This window comes from Aythya marila, assembly GCF_965140915.1.
Source record: "Aythya marila genome assembly, chromosome: 30".
NCBI classification, from domain to species: Eukaryota; Metazoa; Chordata; class Aves; order Anseriformes; family Anatidae; genus Aythya; species Aythya marila.
Genome location: NC_139071.1, coordinates 1,683,134 through 1,710,759, shown reverse-complemented (window position 1 = coordinate 1,710,759; position 27,626 = coordinate 1,683,134). Strand labels below are relative to the sequence as shown.

The 27,626-nt window shown below is 41.3% G+C and overlaps 1 protein-coding gene across 3 annotated transcripts in view; it reads left to right on the top strand.

Moving 5' to 3' along the window:
- The window catches only part of DIP2B (disco interacting protein 2 homolog B), a 68,234-nt gene that overhangs the window by 32,703 nt on the left and 7,905 nt on the right, over positions 1–27,626 (top strand). The window contains exons 3-31 of one of the 3 annotated variants that reach the window (XM_082781257.1): positions 3,578–3,718; positions 5,142–5,267; positions 6,901–7,113; positions 9,060–9,203; positions 9,984–10,103; positions 10,701–10,898; positions 11,137–11,228; positions 11,729–11,821; positions 13,333–13,456; positions 13,973–14,082; positions 14,816–14,918; positions 15,444–15,508; positions 15,776–15,869; positions 16,396–16,515; positions 17,324–17,438; positions 18,068–18,207; positions 18,422–18,558; positions 18,781–18,861; positions 19,359–19,486; positions 20,285–20,399; positions 21,346–21,547; positions 22,175–22,284; positions 22,425–22,505; positions 23,063–23,186; positions 24,239–24,360; positions 24,945–25,056; positions 25,709–25,818; positions 26,461–26,591; positions 27,175–27,343. In XM_082781257.1, coding sequence (XP_082637383.1) covers positions 3,578–3,718; positions 5,142–5,267; positions 6,901–7,113; positions 9,060–9,203; positions 9,984–10,103; positions 10,701–10,898; positions 11,137–11,228; positions 11,729–11,821; positions 13,333–13,456; positions 13,973–14,082; positions 14,816–14,918; positions 15,444–15,508; positions 15,776–15,869; positions 16,396–16,515; positions 17,324–17,438; positions 18,068–18,207; positions 18,422–18,558; positions 18,781–18,861; positions 19,359–19,486; positions 20,285–20,399; positions 21,346–21,547; positions 22,175–22,284; positions 22,425–22,505; positions 23,063–23,186; positions 24,239–24,360; positions 24,945–25,056; positions 25,709–25,818; positions 26,461–26,591; positions 27,175–27,343 — 3,620 coding nt within the window. Of the gene's footprint in view, positions 1–3,577; positions 3,719–5,141; positions 5,268–6,900; positions 7,114–9,059; positions 9,204–9,983; positions 10,104–10,700; positions 10,899–11,136; positions 11,229–11,728; positions 11,840–13,332; positions 13,457–13,972; positions 14,083–14,815; positions 14,919–15,443; positions 15,509–15,775; positions 15,870–16,395; positions 16,516–17,323; positions 17,439–18,067; positions 18,208–18,421; positions 18,559–18,780; positions 18,862–19,358; positions 19,487–20,284; positions 20,400–21,345; positions 21,548–22,174; positions 22,285–22,424; positions 22,506–23,062; positions 23,187–24,238; positions 24,361–24,944; positions 25,057–25,708; positions 25,819–26,460; positions 26,592–27,174; positions 27,344–27,626 lie in introns of all 3 variants that reach the window. The other 2 variants (XM_082781256.1, XM_082781258.1) reach the window with 2 other exon arrangements.

The following is a 27,626-nucleotide window of genomic DNA, read 5'->3' as shown; positions in this document are numbered from 1 at the left end:
GGAATTATTTTCTTTCTTTGTGAAGTCTGAGGGGTATCACCATTGCAAATGAAGCTTATCGCTTGACTTTAGGAAAGCAATTTCTCCATCTTTGAAATCAGTTCCAGGACTAAGTGGAGCACCTGAATTCTCCCATCACGTCTCGTTCAGGGCAGAATTAAGATCCATCTGGCTAATTACTCCTGCAAAAGCCTGAAACCTTGTAAGTCTGATGGGTTCTCAGCACTGGGAGAGAGCAGTAATCCTTCTGGGAGTGCTGTTCAGGCTGGTTTGCAAACCCTAGGTATTTGAGTTTATTATTTACACAGTTTTTATTCTGAAGACCATGTTGTTTGAAGGATTAGCCCAATCGTAGCGCTTCTGTGCAATGCTGTATGCAAAACAGCAGAAAAGCAGCAGGCAAACCTGTTATTCTTCTGTCAGATGAATCTAGCACTGACTGTCCTTGTTATTAACGTAAACATTTATCCTTGCTGATCATACGTGATGTTTTTATTGATTCCTTTAGTCTAAAAATGTTCTAATTAAAAAATAAATAAATCTGTAAATCTCCAAATCATTGAGCCTCTCTGCCTTCAGTAAACTGCAGAGACCACAAACCAGTCAATTCTCTTGGAAAAAAATATTGCTAATTAAAAAATCCGTAGCATCATTCAAAAGCAAATCTGCATCTTTTTTTTTTGTTCTTTTTCATGCCTCTTTAGATTCCAATCCTGCCAGTGGAAACTGCAGCTGTAGCAGGATTATGCGAAAGGGAATGCTAAATAAAGTCACCTATCACCTGCCAGGCTTAGCTCACTTACGTTGCTTTGTTGTTTAACCACTTGTGATTTACTGTAGCTACACACAATTTTCTTGATCTGCGCCTGGATGCTTTGTTAGGCTACTGTAACATGTTATTATGTCATAGCAAAATATTTAATCAAAGGGCTTGCTCTTGGTGTGTCATGTCGCTTACAGACATATCGGATCCCTTTGCAAATGGAATGTCATATTTGCCTTGTGATGCCCTGTAGAGCAGAGGAGATGCTCCTGCAAGAGTTATAAGAAGTAACTGAATATGAATTAAATAAATTATTTAAAGTAGTGTTAAATCTGCTGCTGACATCTAGTGGGTACTTGACTCTGTAGACGCTCAAATGATCAGAAAGATTTAGGCTTTTCTTAGTCTGTGAAGTTGTCTTTCCTCTGGATCGAAATAAAATTCATTTATGATGAATCCAAACACGGCCCCGTCTGGGGGCATACAGCAGCTCTCTGCTCTGCTGCTTGGCTCCTAGGGAAGCTCACTTTGCTATTCAGGGAAGACACTTGACTTCATTTGGATCATGTACAGCCTGTGCTTATGTAAATTTGGTGTGTTCGGCGCTGTGCGTGCGAGCATAAAGAGGCTGAGTCTAAGGAATTATGAGGTAGGATCAGACTGTGTTAAACACCAGAGTTAGAGTTGTCAAGTTTTAAGCTCCTGTTTAATTATCTTGTTTCAAAGTTTGGATGAATGATGCTACAAAGACATTAAATTCCAGTGCTTATAAATATCAGGTCTGCTGCAGAATCACGGCAAGGGGGCACAAATACTGGTTCCTTTGGATGTGCTTAAGCTGAGCTGTGGAGTCTTGCTCTGAAGTGCAGGTCTTCTGATTGCCACGTCCTGCACCTAAACCACAGCAGCTCTTCCTTTACCCCACCCTACTTCTCGTGCTGCTGGCATCTTGTTGCAGGCAATGGTTAGGTTTTGATATGCAAATGCAAAGCTGTGCTGTGTGTTACGATATTAAAAAGAAAAAAAAAAAAAGGAAAATTGAGAGTAATTGTTTGATCCTTTCTTTTGGCTTGAGGATTTCTGGCTAGCTGGATCTGTTATTTTAACTGGAAATGAAGGTTTTGATTCTTTGGCATGGCTGTTTGAGGAAGGGTTAATAAGAAGCTCAGTAGCTTGCCTCTGCTGAATGCTGAGATCACAAACAGGACTCCTCCAAAGCTGAGCAAGAGGTGAGAAGTTGTGAAAAGATTCCCAGGCCAAACGATAGCGTTAGGGGTTAGGAGAGAACTTCCAGGAGCGCATTGTCCCCGTGTTACTGAATTTGCTCTGAATTGCATAATACTGGTAACAAAATGTTAGCGAATGAACTAACTATCCATTTAGCCTGTAAAAATTCAAGCAATATTCTGCTCGTTAGGGTGCTGGAAGGAGTAGGATGGCCAAAGATGTCTGCAACAAGTTCAGTGTGATGGGCTGTTATTAGAAGTTCTCTTAACTCAAGGTTCTTGCCTTCAGTTGTTTACCCAGAACCACACCGAGCAAGCGGTGGAACTGGAACCCGGGACTTGTGGTTTCCTCTTCGTTTCTCTAATCCTTTGGGAGTTTGTGAGAATTCATCAGCGGAGCATATTTAGATGACACAATTGCTCTTTTTTTCTGCATGACTTCAGGTGACAACCTCAGGCTAATTGCAGCTGCATGACCTCTGGTTTTTAAGAGTTCCCACTGAAGCAGGATTCATTTTAAAAGCGAAATTCCAGTAGCAGCCATTTCTAGCATGCCCTGGTGAACTACACAAAACCATCAGGTCTTAGGTTCTCTATTTAGCTCCCTGTATCCATGGGGAAAAAACAGACATTTCCAGGATGATAAAGCCACTCACTTCTTGACATGCTGGAAGCAGACAGAACGTGGAGAGCCAGAGAGAGGTCTGCTCGGTTTTGTAATTAACACGAACAGCAAAGGCTCTTGCCGCTGGGATATTATTGGTTTTCCTGTCAACAAGGCACGCTGGTCAGTGGGATGACGAGTACTGAACCCAGCTTCTGAACATGTTTTCTACAGGTTTGATCTTTTTCACAGCTCAGGCTTGAGACTATAAATTGTTGCATCAGCCAAAGGCATTTACTCCCTGTGCCCGTAACAGTGGTGTCTAAGAGGACTCTGGTGTAAATGAATGCAATCTCTAAAAGCAACTTATGTGTGATACTTCAGCACAAGTTAACCTGCTAATTCATCTTAATGAAATAACGAGAGTTTGCCATTGGAAACATGGCAAAGAAGGGGGAAAATCACGCAGGTACGAAATCACAAAACATGCTTTTCATTGCACATATCCCTGTGAAGTGCTTGGAAGTGCAGGACTTGTCTGACTGATCTACTGACTTAATCCATCAAGATTTATCTGAATCTCACCACCTTTTCTTTTGTATTTTGTAATGTATTCTTGAAAGGTGACTTCAGCTCCCATTGTCACTAGTAGGTTACTTAAATTATGTGAAACTGCGTCTTATGTCACCTGCTCCAGACTTTCTGTAAGTTGTCTTTTACTTCATGTGCCTAACAACCCTTTAAAAATAATTAAAAAAAAAAAAAAAAGTAGCAAAAAACTCTAAAGAGTAAGGTCAAAGAAGGAACAGGTATGTTTTAACTGATAAGGTTGTAATTGAACAGATGTATTAACATACTAATTAGGTCTTCTTTGCTACAGGAAATAAAAGGAAAATCCTATAATTGTATGTTAAAACAGAAAAGGATACTCAAAAAAGGCTGCATTTCTTTTCTGCACTCAGAAAACTGTGGGCTGTTTTCCAGGGGTTGATCCAGCTTTACAGAAGGAATCCAGAACTCAGACACCCGCTCCAGCTGCAGCTCCAGCCTCAGCATCGTCATCATCCTCATCCAAATTTCACCGAGCCCGCTCAGGGGGAGCCCGAGATGAACGCTATCGATCTGGTAAGGGCAGGGCAAGAATTCACCTGGGATTTTTGTCAGTGAGGAGGAATTTACCATGTCTTTTCAAGGAGTCAAGCTCACTGTTTGTCCACTGATCGAAAGTCCCACCTTGGTTCTGTATGAGGAAACATCAGACTTGTTGGGCTGTAGCTGCTGAAGCAGAAAGAGTGCTAAGCAGAAAAAAATCCCAAGTAACTCTTTGCCTTCTTGATTTTCTGGCCTGAATGCAGCTCTTCAATGCCAGTTGTTCACAGAACGGAAAGCCTATTTTAACCGGGTCTGTAAGTAACCAGATTCAGTGAGATGTCAGGTAATAATTTGCTCGTGGAATTGATGACTGCTGTGCAGATCTGCTCTAGGATACTGGAAAGTGAGAGCTGTCTTTCTCTATCAATGCTTAAAGCACTTCCAAAGAGCAGCAGCATTGGCTGACTAATGCCCTGCTGATTTCCTTCTCCACAAAAGAAAAGGAATGGAAGCTGGCACCTATTTTTTGTCTCAACCTGGCTTAGTTTTTCACTTCACATCAATGGGATTCAAGTTTTCCTCACAACAGGGGCAAACGAATTACATTAAATATACCTTTTGCAGTAACACTGCTATCATATCACCATTTAAAGAAGCATTAGAAGAGCCTAGTTCTCTCTCTTTTTTGGAAGAGCATCATTAAAATACCTTAATTTGTGAAATTGATGTAGATGAACTCTTTTACTTGTTGTAGTAGTTTAATATGTTGTCTTCTCATCATCAGTGATGTGTCTTCTTCTAAAGAGTTCTGCATGTTTGCAGGAGGATGGTAGCCTCCTGTCCCAGCCTGTTTCAGTTAATGATCAACATGGATTTACAGCTGCAGTTAATAACTTCCAAGATTTACATGAAATCTCTATCTATTATATTTTTTCAGAACATCAGGCTTTTCCTAAATTAGACAACTGGCTCAGAATTCTTAAGTTTATAGACCAGAGTTGCACCTGGGGCTGTATACACTGGTAGCATGTGTGCATATCTTGTTATGCACAAGCATATTTTAGGATAATCTTTGGGCAAGAGGAACAGTCTGGTGGGGCTGGGACTTTCTATAAAATTTGCCATAGACACAAGAATATGATGACTAAGCCAGAAGATTCCAACCTAAAATCCCGGCCTTGCTGTGAGCTTGCTAACTTTAGAAGCATCAGTTTCCTTTTTTTGGTTTGCTTGGTTTTTGTGTTTCTTTTTGTTGTTTTGTTTTGCTTGCTTTTTTGTTTTTTAAAAAGGAAAGGTTACGTACAGGATTGCAAAATGTTGTTGTTTGGGAAGGTAGAGTAACATGGGAGCGTTGCATAAATACAGAAGGCTAGCAGCAGTTGCACTTGTAAGCCTTGTGTGTTTTTTTTTCTCCTCTACTGTTGCAAAACTGAGTACATTAACTTCCATTTTGCAGATATCCACACAGAAGCAGTTCAGGCAGCACTGGCAAAACACAAAGAACAGAAGATGGCCCTGCCTATGCCAACAAAAAGACGATCTACCTTTGTTCAGTCTCCAGCTGATGCCTGCACTCCCCCAGGTTAGGTTCTTACAGTGTGCTTGTCTGGGTGGATGTTAAGGTATGCATTAGTAACAGTTTCCAAATTAAGAGGCTGCAGTTGTCAAAATATTCAAGATCTTCTGCACATTTGTAGGTAGCGTGTTACTCCTGTAGCTCTCTTGCTACATTTGAGCAGCTGCTTGTTTTCGTGGAGCTGCTGTTAACGGCTGTGAAAACGAGTCCTCTTTTGGGAGCTTTTAAAGAATCAATTGGGAAGAACTGAGCGGGCTTTCTGGACTGATGCTGCTTCTTTTGCTTCCTTCACACGTATTTCAGTTACAGAATTCATGTTTTGGTAAGGTTACACTACTCAACATACAGGAGGATGCATCGAGGTGTGTTTCTGGGCAAGGACTTAGGAGGGCATCCTGTGGGATTCCATGACATGTAGGACTTTTCTTTCCTTATCCCTCCCATGCAATGGCCATTTTGCCTCAGCAGCAAAACACCTCGGATAATGAGGTGTCTGTTATGATGCTTGTGCAGCAGATATTAATAAACATCTCCATTTTCAAGTAGCTATGTACCCCGGCTTAAAAAGGGATATTTGTAATTTTTAGCAGTGTCTTTTATGTTGGTTCTTACTGTGCAGAAGCACCAAGGTCATTTGGATTGAGGATGAGAGATGAAAAAAGAGAGAAAAACCCTCCTAATTAGAAATTCACATCTCTATTAAACTACGTTGTTAGGCCACTTATAACTATTCTTTCACCTCCTTTTTTCTTCATACTTCCTTTTATCTTTCCCTTTCTGCTGGGTGCTAGTGCCTGTTTATGGTGTCTGTTCAGGTCTCAGCTTTGTACTAACTTGTCCAGGACTACAGCACATTCTGAGCTGTGGGCACTACACAGATAAAGGTTAGCATTCACTCACGATCATCTGGAATCAGTCTTTTGCTCCAGCAGGTGATCACTGAAGAACAGGTAAGTGTTAGATGAAAGCCTAACTGAATGTTTATATGTAGCGCCGAACAGCTTAAGGTATTAAGCGATGGGTGCTTTCTTCATGATAAATATTTCACAGCTTTCTGGATATCAGTTCTCGTGGAAATGCAGGATGTTGTTCCTTTTTTGTGGTTGTGTGCATCCGTCCCCCCCCCATCCCTTTTTGTTTTCTGCCATTGAAAGGGAACCATTTAGAATACCAGACAAAAGCATTTTCTGCATGTGGCCTTGGCACATTTGTTTCCCAGTGCCTGCATTCTGCTTTTGTTGCTGTGAATTTTCACTTTGGGGAATGAAACTGACTCCTCACTTTCCATTTCAGACTTACCAAAGTTAGGCAAAACAGCATCTGATAGCAGAATACGAATGGAAAAGTAATGAGAGAGAATAAACGTGGAGAACCCAGGAGAAGGATACTTGTCTGATGCGTTGTATCTTTTGTGTGCTTTAAACAAGGGCAAAACACCAGGAGTACACATGGTCGGATTGGATATGTCTGCTGCTTTAACTTCTGTTTTGGCCTACATAACCTTGTTTGACACAGCCTGGGAAAAAAAGATCTTCATATTACAAGCCTGTGCCGTTGATATGTGAATTGCAAGGAGAGCATGTTCAGTGCAATGTGCTTTTCCCTAAGCAGCTAGATTTTCTTTTCTGCTTCCACACAGACACGTCTTCCGCATCCGAGGATGAGGGGTCGCTAAGGCGTCAAGCTGCTCTTTCTGCTGCATTGCATCAGAGCTTACAGAATGCTGAGTCTTGGATCAACCGATCTATTCAGGGGTCATCCACATCTTCATCAGCATCTTCTACACTTTCCCATGGAGAAGGCAAAGGGACCAGTGGGTCACTAGCTGATGTATTTGCCAATACTCGAATAGGTAGGAGATGGGTATGAACAGAAAAATCGCTTCAAGTTCAGATTGCATTAATAAAGCTGGAGTTGTCCACTTCGCAAGGGAAATTTGGAACAAGAGTTTAGTTAGTGTGGGTGGAACTTGTTAGGGTCGGTTAGAGTTGTACCATCACAATTTGTTTTTCCCCCTATAAGAGTTTCAGAACATTGGGTTGGTTGAAAGAAGGGGAGGTGGTGAGCCGGAGCTTACTGGAGTAGAAAAGATTCTGTGGTGTGATGGGAGCATTGACAGGTCCAGTGGGCACAGCTTTCTTTCTGCATACTGCATTGCTTCTGTCACAGCTAGCTGAAGCTACTCTGTGCACAAAGCTACCATACGCAAGTCAGATTTGGCATCTGTGCCCTGATGAAGACCATCGGGGTGTTTTTGCCTATCGAGGGGGGAAATGTTGTGTTTGAACGTTCACTTTCTGCTGTAAGCCCTAATGGTTTATTGTTTGTGTTACACCAAAAGAAAAACAAAACAAATCAAACCAAACCAACCAAAATATGAGAACAGCTGAGCAGGTCATTCCAAAAAATGGCCACAGCGAAATAAAGATTTAGCACAGGTCTTTTGTGAGTAGTCTGAGAAATAACCAGAGCATCCAGGTACTGAGAAGGCGGAGCAAAAACCTACAGATCTGGATACCCCAGGCTCAGTTTTTTGAGGCTCTGAGGTGCTCCTTGCTGCTGATGCTTCTGTATGAAATGGCAAAGTTTGTTTTTGCTCTGTGTATGTTTGTCTTTTTTATCTGCTGTTAAGGATATTACTGCATCTTGGAGATGTCTGTATTTTGTGTGCTCTGTGCTTTTGCTTAACTGGTTTGGGGCAAGCAGTGCAAAGAAGTGCTGGTATTTTTAATTGTTTCACTTCTTTTTTATTCCCCTCTGTTATTTTTGTTTCTTTCTTTGCTGCCACGCAAGCTGTTTTCTGAAATGGAAAACTGGGGGAATTGCCCATAAAATGTAGTCAGTGTAATTAATGCCTCTGTGAAGCACGGAGGCTCTTCTTAGTTGGACTATACAGAAAGCCACATTACCTTTTCTAATGAATTAAGGTAATCTAGGTTTTTACCTACAGAATAACTGCTATCTGATATAGCTAAAAGGTTATGCAAAACCTTCAAATGATCCAACCTACCATGTTGTATAAAGAAATCCCAAATAAACAAAAAATACATATTGAAGAGGAAGTTAACGAGAGCTGCAGAAGTATGCAGTTCCTTGCAGTTTTGAAGCTTACAAACTCATCTGAAAAGCTGATCAGCCTCTTGCAACTTAAAGCAAGAGGCAGACCCAGCTCACTCTCTTAGTTAGATTTTAAATTTGTTGACTGCTGGGCAGGCTCATGCTGTTTAGCCACCGAGCTGGAAAAAATTTAAACTCAATGTGTTGTGGTTTTTTTTGCTGATGTGCTTTAGTCAATAGTCTCCTGCTTGTTTTGTTTTAGAAGGCTTTACTGTAAAAAAAAAAAAAAAAAAAAAAAAAAAAAAAAAAAGTTAAATAGTATAATTCTAGCAACAGAGATTACCAAATAGGTGAGGGAGGTTTTTTTTGGGGGGTTTTGAGTATTTCAGAGCTCATTTGGATCACAAACTTTTTAAACGGTATTGAATGCCAAGAGATTTAACTTACTTTTAAAGGCTAGAGATCAAAAATTGGAACATCTTGAGTGTTTTACCAAACTGCTTTCCTGGCATGGATAAAGCCACTCATCTTGTGCCTTTGTATACGGTTTTCTAGAATAGATAATATAGGCTTCCCAGAGCTACTTAAGCAGTGTGTTCAGCATTAGTAAGAGCCCCCATAAATTTCACACCTTAAATTCTTTTTGAGTTCGTTATTAACAGGTAACTAACGCTTTGCTTGTTCCATCTGATAATGGAAGGTATATGTTAATTGTCATCTCAATTGTCTCCCTTCTTTTAGAAAATTTCTCAGTTCCCCCAGATGTCACAGCAACTACCTCCTCTTCCTCAGCACGCCCGGCAGCAATTGACCTTCCTCCTTCAGGGATCGTGAAAGGCATGCACAAGGGATCTAATCGGTCTAGTCTCATGGATACTGCTGATGGTATGGAACCTTTCAGAGTACACAGAAATTAGAACTGTGTTAAGGAAGGGCTTGATTTGGGAGAACAAATCCTGTGACTTAAATTTATCCTATTGAAGCACTTCATAAGTTTGAGATAGTTTTGTCACTTGCATTAGCACACTCCCATGCTACAGCAATCACCTACTTTGTACTGAGCAGGAGATAATCATGGCAGAGATTGGCTATCTCCTCTCCTTCCTGCCTTTTTTTTTTTTTTAAAGCAAAGAAAAATACAAAGGCATAGGTAGGCTAATTGTTTTTAAAAGCTTTTGTCCTGTAATCCTCAAAAGGAAAGGTAAGATGACTGAAATCGTGTAACTTTTATCTGTAATTAAGATCCCGTGAAGCTGATAATATTCACTGCAAGCTGGTTGCCATAAACCTTTGTGCAGAGGGGCAGCATTAATGCTTCTGGTCTTGTTGTGTCCTCCCTCTGCTGGCAGTTCTTCCACTACAATTGATCGATCCTGCAGGCAGGTGCAGATGTCTAGGTTGTTTTTTACAGCAAGCGCAGTGTGTCAGAGACAGAAGGAATTCAGCCCATAGAATGGAGTGAATGCCTTAAAAATGATTTCTATTACTAGCATTTTCTGACCATTAAGTTAATAAAGAACTGATATAATACTAATGTCATCCTGCTTGGCACAACCTTTAATAAAGGAAGCACGCCAAGAGAAGTATCCTCCAGTAGAAGGAGGTAAGTCATAAATGTTAATAGAGATGATGAATGCTTTTATTAGACAAAATCTTTCCCTCCAGGTGTTCCTGTGAGTAGTAGAGTATCCACGAAAATTCAGCAGTTGCTTAACACCTTGAAAAGACCTAAAAGGCCACCTCTGAAAGAATTTTTTGTGGATGATTTTGAAGAAATTGTGGAAGGTAATAGCACCAAATCATGTTTTTCTTAGTCATTTGTCATAAGAAAATTGATGTGCATAGTTCTGTGTTTATTTATGCCATTGTTTCTGAAATTGACTCAGTTTGGTTTGCTGTTTGCTGCTATCAGTAGCATTCATTAATAGTCTGATTAAAAAGAAACAGTGTTTGAATACTGTACTGCCAAGCTTTGTGTGGCATCCTCAACGTTAACTTCTTAAAATTACTAAAGTTTATTAACAGAAGTATTTAAACACGTTTTTAAAAACCCTTCATTTGCTTAGGTTTCTTTAATTAGATTTCCAAAATGAAAGTCTTTACTGATAATTTTATTACAGCCTTATTTTGTAAGATTGTTTTTCTTTTATCCAGTTCCTCGCTATTGCATTTGAATACCTTTTCATAGCACCTTAGGAAAAAGCTAGGATGATGCTCGTAAAGATGTTTTGTGCAGAGCTTCCTAGAAACCGAAATGTCATAGAAGTTGTTAAACCTAAAGGCTATAAGGAAAAGTGTTTGTTTTCAGTGTGCCTTGGCAGCTTAACTGCCTGGGAACACACGGTCCAAGATGAACTGGGAACATTGTTGAATTTTCTTCAGTTCCACAGCCTGACCCGAATCAGCCCAAGCCGGAGGGACGCCAGATGACACCTGTGAAGGGAGAACCACTGGGAGTTGTTTGTAACTGGCCTCCTGCCTTGGAAGCAGCCCTGCAGCGCTGGGGAACCACACAGGCTAAGTGCCCCTGTCTGACAGCACTGGATGTTACAGGAAAACCAGTTTATACCCTCACATACGGTGAGTTGGGCCCTGGCTTCCTCTGCTAAACTCTTCTGGAAGAGCAGTAGTGGATAGGACATGGGATTGTTGGTCTTGGTGGGGTTGCAAACACCTTCCTGGCTTGTGAGAGCTTTGTAGACAAAGCATAACTGAAACAGAGGTGACTGTAGACGGTTAAAGCAGTCAGGAATTGAAATATTCTCTCATCTGCTGGGTTGATTTAGAGTTGTGCAAATCTCTCTTCTTTGTGTTCTAGGCAAATTGTGGAGCAGAAGTCTCAAGCTGGCCTACACACTGCTTAATAAACTGGGGACCAAAAATGAACCCGTGTTAAAACCTGGAGATAGGGTAATGAGTTTGGGACTGTCTGGTTCTCCCTCTGAAACAAAGAGGGTTTTGCGGGGGGTGGGGGGGGGCTGTAATTTACCACAGACACTAAAACCTTGTTCTTCTAATAACAAGGCTTTTATCCCAGGAACAGGCTATTTGGGAATGATACTTTTGTGACTTTTCAGTCCTCCTGGCTCCTCTCTAAGCAACTTCTTGGCTCTGGACCTTGAAGCACGTCTTAAGGAAGAACATTGCACCTGAGAGAAATACAGAATTTTAGATCTGTTTTGGCTGTATGTGCAAATCTATGTGTATGTGTGCGCAGGGAATGCTGCTGTTACTGCATGAGGAATGAGTGCACATAACGCATTCTGTGGAAGAGTGCTTGAAGAAACCCTGTGAAAAATGCTCTGTTAGAATGTGAAATAACAGTTTTCTGACTTCTAGTCACTATTGTTTTGAACTTTTTCAATTTTTCCTTGTATTTCAACTAACAAAAACATTTTTGTGAATTGTAGGTAGCCCTTGTTTATCCCAACAATGACCCAGTCATGTTTATGGTGGCATTTTACGGCTGTCTCCTAGCAGAAGTCATACCAGTGCCTATAGAGGTACCTCTTACCAGAAAGGTAACGTTGAAGGAACTTAGAGGAGTGGTAGGCTGATGTGGGATGAAACCCAAGTCAGGCCATCAACCTCTGAAAGCGTTTCACAGCATCCTGCTGCTGCCTGAGCAGTTCTGTATCAACGCAACGTGCGAGACCTTTGTGAACCTGGAATAGGAGTTTAAAAATGGAAAAACGTATTGACCAGAGAGCTGTGCTGAGCAGCTGCAAATGGTCCATTTGCCTAAATGCTGTAGTTCTGACTACAGTAGTATTGACGATTATTATTGCAAATAATTTGCATGGTACAGATAATGCTGTAAATCTGCCTACTGATTCATTTGAAGGGGGCTCATTTCCAACCATGCTTAGTGTCTGATTTTGCTGGAAGCTGGAGGTATTAAATATTTCCAAAGACTTCCTGGCACCTTTTGTAAATTCTCTACGAAGCATTTTCTTTACCCTTACCAGAATTTTTGCAATACTGCCATATTATTGCTATGTCAAAAACTGTCTAAAGTTTTTTTTTAAAGTCTAAAGTTTTTCTAAACTAGACAGTTTCATAAGAGTTAACAAAAGCAATAGGATATTGGCAAGCATATGGCAAGAAAGGTGGTAATGAAATGGTAAGCTAGTCTGGTAATACTATGGGAATCACAGAGCTTTGCTTTCATTTGTCTTCAACACGACAATTGCTATAGCAACCAAATATAAAATTAAAGCTTTACTTAGCATTTGTCCAATCAGGTTTCTTAGTGAGCTACTTCATTTCAGTGTTTTTATCATTGTGCAATAGAAATTAGTTACTGGGGAAACAGAAGCCTTGTTATTTCAGTGTAATTACACATTTTGATTTTTTTTTTTGGCCTCATGATTCTTCTTTGAAGCATCTGGCCTTCCATTAATGAAAATAAATGGTGTACACTCAGTGCCTATACACTGGACATGAGCACTCCTTTTCTGTGGATTTCCTATGCAATGCATCTTCGTTTTGCCAATGCAATATTTGCTTTGGGTATCTTTTGGGCAAACTATCCCCAGTTACGTAATCTTTTTGTTTCTGAACTTCAAAACAAATTGAAAAGAGCAGACTGGGTAAGCAGAAGATTAAGTAGCCCTTCTGCGTTTCTGCAATGACTTACTATTTTCCTGTGGACTTTTTCTGGCTTATAGGTATGTCTCTGTTTTCACCCAGCATGACTTCGTGCTGGATATATCATCTTCCAAAATGTGCTATTACATAAACGTGGAAGTGGTTGCATTCCTCCCTGCCAGACAGTGGTTTTCAGAGCTTCAAACCATTGCCAGACATTGGATGTGGGAGGAAAAAGACAAACCAAAAGAAAGAGTGCTTGCGAGCATGGGTTGTTTCCGTCTCCTCTCAGTGTGATCCATAATGTTACCATCCAGTTACCAGAGCATTACCAAGCCTTGGAGTTTGGTAAGGGGAAAGTTGACTTATTGCATCCTTAAACAGGAATGACTCTTCCCCCTCTTCTCCACGCCTCTTTCCTCAGGATGCTGGTGGTCAGCAGATTGGTTTTCTGCTGGGAAGCTGTGGGATCGCTTTGGCCCTCACCACCGAAGTTTGTCTGAAAGGGCTTCCAAAAACCCAAAATGGAGAAATTGTGCAGTTTAAAGGTTAGTTTGCTTATAGGCTCGCTTTTGATTGTACTAACTGAACTGTCTGAAAGTAGTTGTCAAAAGCCTGAATGCATTTTGGAGAGGCAAAGTGAACAACTGTTCCAACAGCATCGCTTACTGTTGTGGGCTTTATGCATATGGTATAGATTGATTCATGTATCTGGCAGAGCTACCCTGTTGTTCTGGAATTCGTGATGAATCCACCTCAGGAGCCAGGGTTGTCCTCAGATCCCTTCAGTGGCATTTGGCAGGTTCAGAAGCAGTTTTATTAATGCTACAGCAAGCTATATTTAGAAATACTGCAGGGATCTTTCCTGAGTAGAGGAAGTGCCTTGTTGCCCACTGAACTCCCTGATGAGAAATGCCTTCTGGCTAGCAGCTTGGGTTGGATTGCTATTGTGCTTGCATAACTGAAGTTGGATAAACGATGGGGGGCTTTTGAGTATTCTTGCAGAATATAAATCCGTCACTAAATAAACTGGTATTAATGTTCCACTTTAATTTTGGCTCTAGGTTGGCCTAGACTCAAATGGGTTGTGACAGATTCAAAATACCTCTCCAAATCTCCTAAGGACTGGCAGCCCAACATCTCAGCTGCAGGAACTGAGCCAGCATATATTGAGGTAAGTAGTGTATGGGGAATAGGAAGTAGTTCCTGTGAGCTGAATGTAATGTTCTAATCATCAGAGAGCGAATACCATCACCTCAGTACCTTAAACTTCTCAGTTTTTAGCCACTGAAGCAAGCCCTTCGCTGTGTACAGCCTGCTGTGAAGCTTATTTTAGTTGTTAGTATTTTTGTGGCCTTTGAGCACTGCTTAAAAAGAATGGGAGAACCCTGCTCTTGTTCCAGAGAGCTAGTAGTGGAGACAACTGGACTAGCTGAGATGGTGTACTTGATTACACAGATTTCTGTACCTACTTAAATCAACAGCACTTGGAATTTTCTGTCCTTCGTAGCAGAGCTTATTTTCATTTGTACATCCCAATAAGGCAGCTTCTAGGAATTGCAGTGGTTTAAGTAGTAACAGTAATTAGGCTATTCTAAAATTACCAATTGGTTTTCCAATTTACTTACAGGAAGAGAAGGAGATGTTCTGAGAAGTAGTAATAACGAAATAAGCACAAATGCATTAAATTACTCTCTTCATCTCTGGGATTACTCTGAACACATTTGATACCTGAACGACTATCTTTTCCATAGTGAACCTTGCTGATACTTTTCTACAAGCAAGGACTTTTTTGAGTCTCTCTCAGACCTTTAGAGGAACAAAATTTTATTTAAGATGGACTCTGTGTTTTAATTTTCTTCATATTTGGGATCCAGATTCACACCATGACCTTTTTTCTTCTGCAGTACAAGACTAGCAAAGAAGGCAGTGTTATGGGTGTTACAGTGTCTCGGATCGCAATGCTATCTCACTGTCAAGCTTTGTCTCAGGCTTGCAACTATTCTGAAGGTAGGTGATGTCACAAGCAACAAAAGAATGAAGAAAAAAAAAAAACTAATCTGTATATCTATTGAGTTCAACTTTATTTTTAGAGCTGTATGTCATAGTACTTTAAAATGCAGAGTATGTCTTTTGAAAGCCATCACTTTGATTTCCCCTGCTTCTGGGAGTCAGTGCTTCAATGATGTTCTCTACTCTCTTCCCTTGCTACTGCTCGTGCATAATGAGGTTAAGACCCTTTCTATTCTACTGATGTACATTACACGCTGGAATGTAAATTTCCTGCAACTTCCTGGGATGTGTTCCTTCTCTTCAACTGCTGTTTGGTTGCCTTATTTTGCATAACAAGGAACTCTGACTAGTAAAATGTATAATCAGACAAACAAGGCTCTGTACTTGCTTCCTACTTGTGTACCTCTTGGAGCAGATCTGACAATAAAATGACAGATACAAATGTATACAGATTTGACCATAAATAATGGTCTCAATTGTCCAAGGACATTTTGCTTCAAAACTGCAATTTTATTTTTCCAGGTGAAACAATAGTGAATGTTTTGGATTTTAAGAAGGATGCAGGGTTGTGGCATGGCATTCTAACGGTGAGTTGAGCCTGTGAAGGCTTTCTGAAGCATTTCATAACTCTTCGTAATTGCAGCATGTGAGGAGATGGTTTAAGGACCATTACCTACTAAGTCAGCCATACCAGAGAACTGTAGATCTGGTGGGAAGCGTAGAAGCATCATCAGTAAATGTATATGGATTTAAGGTGGGGGGGAGGGCTTTATGGGGGCCAAGGGTGACTCCTGCTTCTGCTTCTTAATATGTTTTATTAGCCCTTTGCTAAAAATCCTTTTCCCGTTTTTCAGAATGTAATGAACAAATTGCATACTATCAGTGTGCCCTATTCTGTGATGAAAACCTGTCCACTGTCATGGGTGCAGAGGGTTCATACCCACAAAGGTAACTGTGCACGTTCCACAACTTCAGCTTGAAGATTTCAGAATAAACAAGTGAAGGGCATTAAAATCTAAAATGCTTTAGAGCCTATCTTCATGCTCTTCAGTGGCAAATGGGCCAAAACACTATTTTATTTCTAAATATGCACAAAGTCCTAGTGCAACATGGACGTCAGCAAACTGCAGAGAACTTGGAGACCTCACAGCCTGTGTTCATGAAGTCTCATGAGATCAAAAAAATAGCTGAGCACAGAAAGATCCCAAGTCCTTAACGAGGACATTCAGATGATGGTAACGATTCATGTGTCTTGGAGGAGAGGCTACAACAGTTGTAGACCCTGGCTGAGTTGGTGGGGGAAATGTCCTGCATACAATGCTGTTGTCTAGTTGGGTTTGCTGTTACTGCAGGCTCAAATACAGCTTGCTTGCTTTAGAGTATTCTTATAGAGTGTTTGAGTGTATATTCATGTAAAAACGACTCATGGAAAGCTTTTATTTGTTCTGATATCTATTTTTGTGTCGGATTGCAGCAAAAGTTGCTTTAGTCAAGTGTCGAGACTTGCACTGGGCCATGATGGCCCATCGAGACCAAAGAGATGTCAGTTTGAGTTCTCTACGGATGCTGATTGTAACCGATGGTGCAAATCCCTGTGAGTATGCACATTCTGCTGTTACCACAAGAGAGGTTTTTCAGAGAGTTGTTACCATATGCTCAAATTGAACTCTTCTTGTAGTTAATTCCAAGAAGATCAAAGTTAGGGCAGCTGCCTAGTAACACAGAACTGTGGATTGTGGTACTTGAATGCCAGGGCAATGGGTTTTCTGTGCTTTCATCCTCTGAGTGCGAGTTGTGAAAGGTACTGCAAAGGCAGAAGCAGGAGAGTTGAATGGGAAGAGCTCTTATGCGTAAAACAGAATTCTGCTAGGCACAGTGAGATTGGTTTTAAATTGCTCACTGGGGATAAGGTAAAGGCTTTTGAGAAGAAAATTGAAGGGGAAAAAATACCCTGAAAGATCTGTAAGGAATGCTGCTAGCGAAGTGGCTAAAAAAATGTTCATCTAGAGGTACCAACTGGAAGGGATGCTTGGAATACCGTTAGACCTGTTTTGATTATGCCCACTGCGTAGAAACAGACCCTACATGTCTGCTAATCATTGCAGGTTTGGAAAATATTTTAATTTTGTTGTACTATGAGTGTCTAACAACTCTACCAACTCCAGAGCAAGCTGGGGGAGGAAAGCAGACTTGTTCAAGGAGAGCATGCCTTTTCCCAAGTCGCGTTCAGTAGGCACTCCTTTGTGGCTGATATTTTGGGAGATGCTACGTGGAGTTTTTAGAAGGGATACGGTGTATATATATACTCTGCAAATATACTGGACTTATTTTAGGTTATTTTAGAGACAGTTTTTAAAATGTAACTATGTAAAGTCATAGTTGCATATTTTCTTTCTTTCCAGGGTCTGTTTCTTCATGTGATGCCTTCCTGAGCTTGTTTCAGAGCCATGGGCTTAAACCAGAGGCAATTTGTCCATGTGCCACATCTCCAGAAGCGATGACTATTGCAATACGGAGGTAATGGGCATAGAGCATTGCAGTCTGTTTGCTAGATTAAGTGATCCTGGCTAAGGTTTGTGCACACATCTGTTGGTCGTAGTTGACTTCAGCATGTAATAAGCTCCACTGACATTTACTGTGTGCGCTCGGGGTGTTCAAGTAGCTAAGTCGTTAAACATTTCTCCTAGCATGTAAGTGCTTTTTTCCCTCTAAGATGGACGATAGCTCAAAAGCGCTTTTAAGAAGTGTGCACTGCTTTTTTCTGCTCTTGGTTTACCCAGCCAGTGTGGTATTTTTGAATCAGAGATTGAATTTAATGTCACTTTAGACAGTATTTTTCACAGTTTTTCTGTCTGTTGCTGCCTCCTGTAAATATATAGCACTAAAATCATCTGACCTGGGAGCTGGTGTTTAACGCTGGTTAAGCTAAAGACCTGGCAGAAGAGTTGTGATTCACATGCACAAGAGTAAAATTTCTTATTGTGGCTCTTCTGGGGGAAATCTCTGCTGCCATCTTACAGTTTTAAATCTGTGACGTAGAGAAGAGACACTGACGTAGGCATTCTTCTGTACTTGGATATCTTCATCAGAGTCTGATAATAGCTTGTATGTCTGATTTGGCATTTTGATTTGCGTGTCCTTCAAAGGCCTGGGGTCCCTGGAGCACCTTTGCCTGGAAGAGCCATACTGTCCATGAATGGGCTGAGCTTTGGTGTGATTCGTGTCAACACTGAAGATAAAAACTCTGCTCTCACTGTTCAGGATGTTGGCCACGTGATGCCAGGAGGTAAGAATATGCAGGAGTCCCCTGTAAGATCTTTTTGCTAATGCTCTAGAACACTGGAAGATTTTAGAAAAAGATGCAGTTGGTATTCTCTCCCATATTCAGCCTCAGTGCTGCAGGAGTCCCCAAAACATGTTGTGTTTGTTGTGGTTAAATATGTTAATTCCTACATAAGCCTTGGGGCCTTTTTTTCTAAACAATTTATAATTTATCCTAGGAATGATGTGTATAGTGAAACCCGATGGACCCCCTCAGCTGTGTAAAACAGATGAGATTGGTGAAATCTGTGTTAGCTCCAGAGCAGGAGGAATGATGTATTATGGGCTGGCAGGGCTGACGAAGAATACATTTGAGGTATGTATAGTCAAATGCATATTTCTTTCCTCTTTTTCTGTGTAGAACTGGGTCTTGTATGATCTCTTGTTTTTGTAACTGAACCGTTAATGTTGTTTTTTAAAGAGAGACCCTGAAAACCGTGCTACAGTTAGACGTTTTCAGTGCAGAATCATTGAGGGGAATGTCTTTCTACCCTCAGGCAAATCCACTTTGCCTCCAATGTCCTCCCTTCTGTTGCAGGTTATCCCTGTGAACTCAGCTGGCTCTCCAGTGGGTGATGTGCCATTTGTCCGTTCCGGCTTGCTGGGCTTTGTTGGACCTGTACGTAACACAGCTTTTGAGCTTGCCCTGCTGTGTTTTATTTGTGCTAACAGTCTAGAACTGTTAAAATAAAATAATTTGGGTACAAAAGTATGTGTACATAGTTGCTAGCTGTGGATGACAAGGCAGTTGAGAGAGAATGTGTTTGAACCAGTGAGAACCCTTCCTTTCTGGGCACGTTGTCATTACAGTGCCTTATTGTATTGCTTCTTACGTTTTTAGGTCACTAGTTCTTTTCTTTTAAAACCAAATGTAAGGATCTTTTGTATGGTGGCTCTGCTTCACGTGCTAGAGTCTTGTCTCAGCGAGTTGCTTGAATGTTTCTCCTGGTTTAGTTATAAGAGGTGTAATTGAAAGAGAAAATATTTTATATAAATTCTGTTGCCTATAATTTCAATAGCTAGATCCAAGTAGTAGTTATAAAATATGCAAATTATCAAAGACATTTGAATACCTGCTTTATATACGTTACTGACTGATACCCTTTTATCTTGCAGGGCAGCTTGGTGTTTGTGGTTGGAAAAATGGATGGATTGCTGACAGTCAGCGGGCGCAGACACAACGCTGATGACATTGTCGCAACTGGATTGGCTGTAGAGTCGATAAAAACAGTTTACAGAGGAAGGTTAGCAAAATAAACCTTGCCTCTTCCCATAAACTTATGCATGTAATATAATGAAATGTGATTTTTACTGTGATCTCCAGTTTCTCTTCAGTAACTGGTTTGTTTGGTTAAGTCAGTTGAATTCATATGTTTTTGGTTTAGACAAAAGTTGGCCTGATCCTGCCTAACACAGGTCAATTATTCTGTCTGGCTTTTCTTCAAGCCTGTGTAATTTAGGGGAAGGAATTGAGTAACAAAATAAGTCAGCCACAGAGACACTGCAAAGTTTATTTCTCAGTCTCTGTAGAATTTAGTTTTAAGTCTCTGTAGTAGCTGGCTACTGGCTGATGCTCTGCAGTAAGGATGAATGTCATTAATTTTCAAAGGTCCTTAATTTTATTTACCAGTTGTGGATATAACTTTCTAGATCATGGAGAAGATTTAGAGCTCATATCTCTAAGACTTGACAGAAGGTTTTAAGCCTCAATCACATAGAAAATGTTAAAGTTTTTTTTGCATTGGTGATTTACCACAGGGTTGGAACAGGACTGTGAGAGCAGGATGAGAGTTCAGGGGCCTTTGCTATGTAGGAATTTAATCAGAAAGTGGAATTAATCCTTTATTCCACAAAGTATTTCCTTTATGACTCAGTTTAACTGTCTAATGTTTTTTTCTGTGTATTTGCCCCATGGTTGTGGTGTTGTTTTGTTGTTGGTCGTTTGTTTTTTACGAGCTTTGTCTTTAATCTGTTTCTCTGGTTGCCTACACCAAGGAGCAAATTTGACATTCCTGTCAATACTTCTCTCCCATTGTCCCTAGGATTGCTGTATTCTCAGTATCCGTCTTCTATGATGAGAGGATTGTGGTGGTTGCAGAGCAGAGGCCAGATGCATCTGAAGAGGACAGTTTTCAGTGGATGAGTCGAGTGCTGCAGGTAAGCCCAGTTGTACAGGTGGATGAGGTGAGTTTGTGCAGCGTGTGGGCAGATCAGAGGCCACCAGCGTGCTACAGATGGAAAGAGCATAGGCTCATGATCCCTCTTGGCACAAGGTATTTTTACAAGGTTGCAAGCTGGGTACATCTGCTGTGTACAAGCTGTTCTGTTATGTCCTGAAGGTCCTGGGAAAGCGTCTGCAACACAGAATAGCGTAAGCTCTGACAAAGTGATTGGCATTATGCTAGCAAGGAGACTGTGCAGAGAAACACAATTGCCTCTTGAGGCTGCAAATGAGATCCAGTGCTCAAACGTAGCAATTCTGCTTTTAGGATTACATTGTGCTGGTGTTCAAAGTTAGGCTTTAAAGTTGCCCTTTTCTTTGAGATGTGTTTTCAGCAGGGAGACAGTGAACAGAGAATGGTTAAAACAGCTGAACAAGCATAGTCCTAAGAAAGTAGAATGAGTTGCAAATGCTTAATTTGAGAGCTGCATGCACGCATGCTGTGAAGTATGCAAACTGGGGAGAGAAGTCAGGGAAGTACCTGGTGATGTGAATAATGTATTAGTTGCCTGAATGCTGAGGCGAGGCGGACAAAAAGGAACAGTGATGGCAAAGAGGAGACAGATGGATGAAATCCTAAGTTGAAAATCATATGATTCATCAAGCAACTGTATATTTTGAGAGTTTAGTCATGAAAGATTTAAAAATGGATTTCATGTATACGGAATGGATTATAAAGGAAGAGATGCTAACAAGCACTTAACTCTTACCATAGGGCTTGCTAATGTTACACAGGGCAGATGGAATGACAGTGACTGTCTCACTCCTTCAGTACTTTACAATGTAGGGATTTGTCTTGTGGTATGTCAGTGAAGCCAGTAACGCTAGACCGTTTCCAGTAATACCAACAATTCAAGCGACGACCATCTTTCCTTTCTCTAGGCAATTGACAGCATTCACCAAGTGGGTGTATATTGCCTTGCTCTTGTGCCAGCTAATACATTGCCAAAAACTCCACTGGGAGGGATCCATATCTCACAAACTAAACAGCACTTTCTGGAGGGCTCTCTGCATCCGTGCAACATCCTCATGTGCCCGCACACGTGTGTGACAAATTTGCCAAAACCCAGGCAGAAACAACCAGGTAACGTTTTGTTTAACATTAGTAAACTGAAGCTTACCACCTCAGACCTAGGAAGCTGTTTTTTTGTCTTATGACTTATGGCTAGGGCAGGCTTGATGCTTCTCTTAGTGTCGATCAGGAATTTTGATTCCTGCCTCTGGGAACATTGGGGTTGTCTCTGCTGATGAGGAGGAGAATAGCAATGCCTTCTGAACTGCATAAGTGAGATTTCATTACCTCTCTTCTCATCTGTGCCAAGGAGCAGTGAGAATCTTTGAACACCAAAGATTCTACAGAGAATCTTTGCACCTTTTGCTCTTCAACTGTTCGCAGTTCTAGGCCAGCTCCTTATCATTTGCATTAGAAGTCCTGATTCTGGCAGTGCATCCCAGACCTAGAGCCTCCTCTACAAAGCAGCACTTTTTCCTTTGTGTTAATTCCTTTTTTGGGGTAGAAGAAACTCAGTCTGCCTCGTAACAGAGTGACTTACCTTTTGGTCATACATGAGTCACTGTGAGGCCTCCCATCCTGTCAGCTTTTGCTTGTTTTAAACATTACCCTGCTGCAGATAATTTGGAAAGGCACCATTGATAGCATGTGGGTGTGTTCCTGTGTTCTGATTCTTCCGTGGCTGTTCTTTATCAACAGGTGTTGGCCCTGCCTCTGTGATGGTGGGGAACCTGGTCGCTGGGAAGCGTATTGCTCAAGCCTCTGGGAGAGATCTTGGTCAATTAGAAGACAATGATTTAGTTAAAAAGGTAAATCGGTATTTGTTGCAACTAAAGGATGGGAAAAGAGTTTGCCCTAAAGCTGACTGCAGAGCAGCAATGTGAAGCAGACTTAAGTATTGCCTGTGAAATTGAAGCACTAGTGTTTAATTACCACCTCTTTGTTTCAGCACCAGTTCCTGACAGAGGTATTACAGTGGAGAGCTCAAGCAACTCCTGACCACCCGCTCTTCCTTCTATTAAATGCCAAGGTACAGTCAGTTTTCTTGAAGGTCCACAGCATGCTGTTCAGCCCAAATTTGAGACTGTTTAATATCTTTGCTCACTGTAGTGTCCTCTACTTAGCCTCTGTGTCAGATATTGCCCTAGGATTTGTAACTTAAAATTGGCACCTTTGAACCTGTAGGCCATTGTCATCTTAATGACCATAATGGTTCAATGCTTCATTTTAAAACTGAACGTGTTTGTAGGTCTCACTGGTTCCTGTATGATTTAATGGTGTATCCCTGTTGAGTAAATTCTGGCAAGGTTCTGGTGCAAGAAGACCTGAACTGACTCCCTGGAAGGTAGAATTTTCTAGAGCAGATCTAACTCTGTTTCTATCTTTTTGATATCGTAGTGGATAAAGAGCTCAATGAATGGCAGCAGTGCATAGGTATCAGTAACTAGTAGCTATAGACTGAGGGTAGTAAGCAAGGTTGTCGGGTTGTTCTTTTGGTTTTGTTTGTTTTCTGTCTTTGGTTCCAGCAACTGGTTTACTGCCATGTTGTGCCAGCCCTTGTTTAGAACATTTTTGTCTCCTTTCAAGGGAACCACTGTGTGCACAGCCACCTGCCTTCAGTTGCACAAAAAGGCTGAGAGAATTGCATCAGTTCTCTGTGACAAAGGACATCTCAATGCAGGAGACAATGTGGTGCTTCTTTATCCTCCTGGTAAGCAAGTTTTAATAAGAGCTGCATCCCACTGTGGAAATGCTACGTGGTGTTTCTTTGAAATCTCACTGAGATCTGGAAATATAGGAGAGATCGTTGAAGCAGCAGTACCTTAGGGACTACATAACTTGCTGATCTAGTTTTGACTCCACAGAGAGCTGTCCTAATGTCTTTCAGTTGCAGTATCAGGACTCAAACTTCGATTCTCTAGAGTTTTGGAAGAGCTGATTTGTACCTTCTCATTCCTGGAGAGATGCTGTGAGCTCTTGCTGTCTCCTTTTGTTCTAAGAACAAAAGCTTTTAAAACTTCTGTGGTTATCAAAGAACTTCTGGTATGATCTGCTCACTTCAAGGTTATTAGAAACGTGTGACCACGCTGCATGTGCTGGAGAAATTGATTAATTAGTCTCCCTACCAGAGGCTCCTCAGCTCCTGGACTGTTCAGGTCTCGTTTGCCTGAAGTCACGCCAGTCAGCAGCTCTTCCTTCAGGGAAAGCATGTAGTTTGCTTCTGGTACAGAGTGGTGCCATCACCTTCAGCCATGTGGAAAACGGGCGCTTCCTCCAAGACTGTTAGGTGCCTCTTCTACAGCAGGAGGCTGGGGGCAGGAGGCAGCGCAGTCTGCTGTGGCCAGCAGCACACGGCTTTATCACTCGGCGTGTGTAAGATGCTCACTGCTACCAAGAGGTGCTCTTTGGTGTTTGTACTTTCACTGCCAGAGAACTGTGTTTTGTCGTGACTTTGGAGTCATTTAACAGCTGGGATGTTCTTTTATTGAAAGATGAATATTTTTTGCAGTCTCTTCTGCTTTCCCAGCCCCTTATCCCAAGCTTCTTAGCTTCCTTGTCACGCTGGCCTCAGTGTTTGGACTGCTTATGTCACACATCTGTGCCGTGGGAGTGACTAGCCTGTGTTCCTTTTTCTAATTAAAATTTTAACTGATGCTCAGAGAACAAGTACTCGGGGAAAGGCTGGCATCACCAGGAAAGGCTGGTGTCACCAGGGTATCCATCCACCAGCGCTGCATGCTACAGCCTATCGTGTCCTTGCAGGCATTGAGCTCATCACCGCGTTCTATGGCTGTTTGTATGCTGGCTGCATCCCCGTGACCGTGAGACCACCTCATGCTCAGAGCCTCACTGCTACTCTGCCCACTGTGCGAATGATCGTGGAAGTGAGTAACGGGGCCATCGCTGAGAGCGGGGCTCGAGCACTCTTCTTTCAGCCTCTCAGATTTGAACGGGTAACATAGCTGTCCAAACTCCCAGGCTGTTTAAATGACAGCAGTGATTGAAGCACGTCTTATACCTGAAGGACAGTGATTTAATTCATAAGATGCAAGCGAGAACCGCCTCTCCTTTTTATGTGGCAACACAAATTGCCTTGAAACAGTTGGTTTCTGAGGGAAACGAACATGTGATGTTACCTCAAATTTCATATTGGTGCTCCTTACTGGTGCAAATCCTGCTATTAGTTACTTTACAAGTTTGGTAACCAGAAAAGGATGTCTCTGCATTATAGCCATGGGGAGGAAGCTAGATTTGGACTAAAGGTCCTGCCATGCTTATTTGCATTTTAATCTGCATTTGGGGTTTTAGTGAAGGAAGTGTTGAAAATTAATGCAAGTCTGCTTGGGAAAACTGGCTACAGATGGTAAAATATATTCTCTGAATATCAAGTCTTGCAATGACAGTGTCTGCGGGATGTGCTTTTTGTCTTTTTTTTTTTTTTTTTTTAAGCAAATGTTTATCTTTTTAGGTCAGTAAAGCTGCCTGTATTCTCACAACCCAGACCTTAATGAGACTACTGAAATCCAGAGAGGCAGCTGCTGCTGTAGATGTGAAAACCTGGCCAACCATCATCGACACAGGTGTGGTCCATGGACTTAGAAGACTTTATCAAGTTCTGTGTAGGGATTACCAAAGGGAAACACTGCCCCTCACTGTAGATGTTAACCAGATGGCTCATACAATTTTGTTTGAATACTTAGAAACCATCCAAGATATAAGATGTCTGACCTTGTTTGCTCATCTCTCTTCTGCATTTTTTGAGATATAAATGGAACATAATTTTATTGAAAAATCACGTTGCAGACAACAGTAATTCCCTTATGACAGCTTCTCATGTCATGGTCAACTTACCTTGTCTCCTTGTCTGGCACTAGAGAGTGAGCAACTCAGATAACATAATAAGCAGGCTATGTTTTTGCATTAATTGTGTCTCTTATTATGTAGTCATGTTCCATCCTTTGGCCTTGGAGGTTAAGAAAATAAAAGTAAAAGCATGTATTTAATGTTTTAAACACACAGAAGAGTTGGTTGGTCTCTTCTCCCTTTTTCTGAGAATGAATAACTTGCTACATGAGAACTTTGGCAAAAGTCTTCTCATGTACTAGTCTGTCTGTTTTGGAAAAAGAATTAATTGAAAGCTTTGTGGTCCACCTCAGCCTATTTGAAAGTTCTCCTTTCAAATACCAGTTGAGTATTTAAAAAATCAAATCTGTTTGTTCCTTTCTTGCACAGATGACTTGCCCAGGAAGCGGCTGTCTCAGATCTATAAACCACCTACGTCTGAAATGTTAGCATATCTAGATTTTAGTGTTTCCACAACAGGCATGCTTACAGGAGTAAAGGTACAGTAAAATGGTTTTAGAAGATGTTTTTTTTGGAGTCTTTCCTCTGCCTGATAATCTGAACCACCTCTCCTGCATACCTCCACCAAAACTGGCTTTTGTAGATTAAATAAAGACCTCACTTTTCTTCCAATAAAGCTATGGTTTTGCTGCACAGAATGCAGTATGACTGCAGACTGAAGAATTAGTTCTGCTGTGCTGGAATACAGGTCTCTACAGGGAGCATCAGGAATTCTGCTACTGCCTCCCGCTGGAGAGTAGCCTGTTAGGAGAGCAGTGAGGGATGTGAGTAGCAGAGCCGTGAACTTTGGCTTTCCGCTGCTACACCAAAAGCAGGATAAGAATGCAGTTGATTGAGAAGATATGATGAAACTAAAACAAAAAGAAAGCCTTAGACTGGCATTAATGATCAGCTGGGGTCTGAGATACCTAAAGCTTTTAAGCAGTAGCTATTGGTATCGTTGTTTCTGGTTTACTGTGGCTCAGAGGGTTTTGCAGTGCTCTTCATCTGCTATGGGAGGTAAGAAGAAATACAGTTATTGAGAAGTGCTGTCAAGGCAAACCTCTCATTATCTGTCTTGATGAAGTCCTCTTTTGATGTTCTGGAATTTCAGCACAGTTTCTCTGTCTTTGCTGTTGCAGATGTCCCACGCAGCAGTGAGTGGCCTTTGCAGGGCAATCAAGCTTCAGTGCGAGCTCTACTCCTCGCGGCAGATTGCAATTTGTCTCGACCCCTATTGTGGACTAGGTTTTGTGCTCTGGTGCCTTTGCAGGTATGACCTTTGAGTGGAAAAGGGTGAAGATTAACTCGGCTGGTTTTAAGTAGGAAATGACAGTCCCTGTCTCTAGCTGGTGTAATTACAGACAGATATGTTGACATTACCAGAATGACTAATTTACAGTAAGAGGAGAATTTCTCTGTGAGCTGACAATGATATGTTCCCTTTTCCTGCAGATTAGCAAGTTGTTATCCTATCTTGATTATGCATATTTGTGCTGCTGAATATTACTGGCTCCAGAATGTTTCTCTTGCCTTTCTTCCTTGATTATATGTTGCAGTAAGGGAATTTTCTTTCTGTAAACTGTGTGGTTGAGCCAGTTTTCTTCCTTCACTCTGACTGTGTGTGTGCACGCTTGTGTGTGTATAAATTGTTATTCTTGTAAACTAAGTTGTATTTATAATTCAGTGTTGCTACCGAATGTGGGCATTGTAGCTATTATCAATTTGCCTCTGATCAGGGACCAAAAGCGGGCTGTGGGACCTAGCAGGAATGTGAGATGAAAATACAGTAAATATTAATTTAAAGATAACTACTTGCTGCAGAACAATATTCTCTTCTTTGATGTTCTTCACAGTGTGTATTCTGGACACCAGTCAATTTTAATTCCTCCTATGGAGCTGGAATCCAATCTTTTTCTCTGGTTATCTACTGTCAGCCAGTATAAAATAAGGGACACTTTCTGTTCCTATTCAGTCATGGAACTGTGCACAAAGGGACTTGGAAACCAAGTTGAAATGTTAAAGGTAAGAAGTTCTTCCTGAATGTTATGTTACATAAAGTAATTAAACTGTTGTTGTAAAGCAAAGCGATATCATTGTTAAGCACAACAGTACCATGATGCACAAGTCCCCAGTCTACAGCTTGCTCAAAAGCAAAAGCAGCAAAAGAAATGTTTGGAGCCTCAGGAAATTAAAAAGATTGAAATAGAGTAAGGTGTATGTGTTGCAGTGTAGGTAGCACATTGCCAGCGAGTGTCAGAGACTGCTGGGCAAACCCTAAGGAGAGGATGCCAGCAGCAAAATGCTA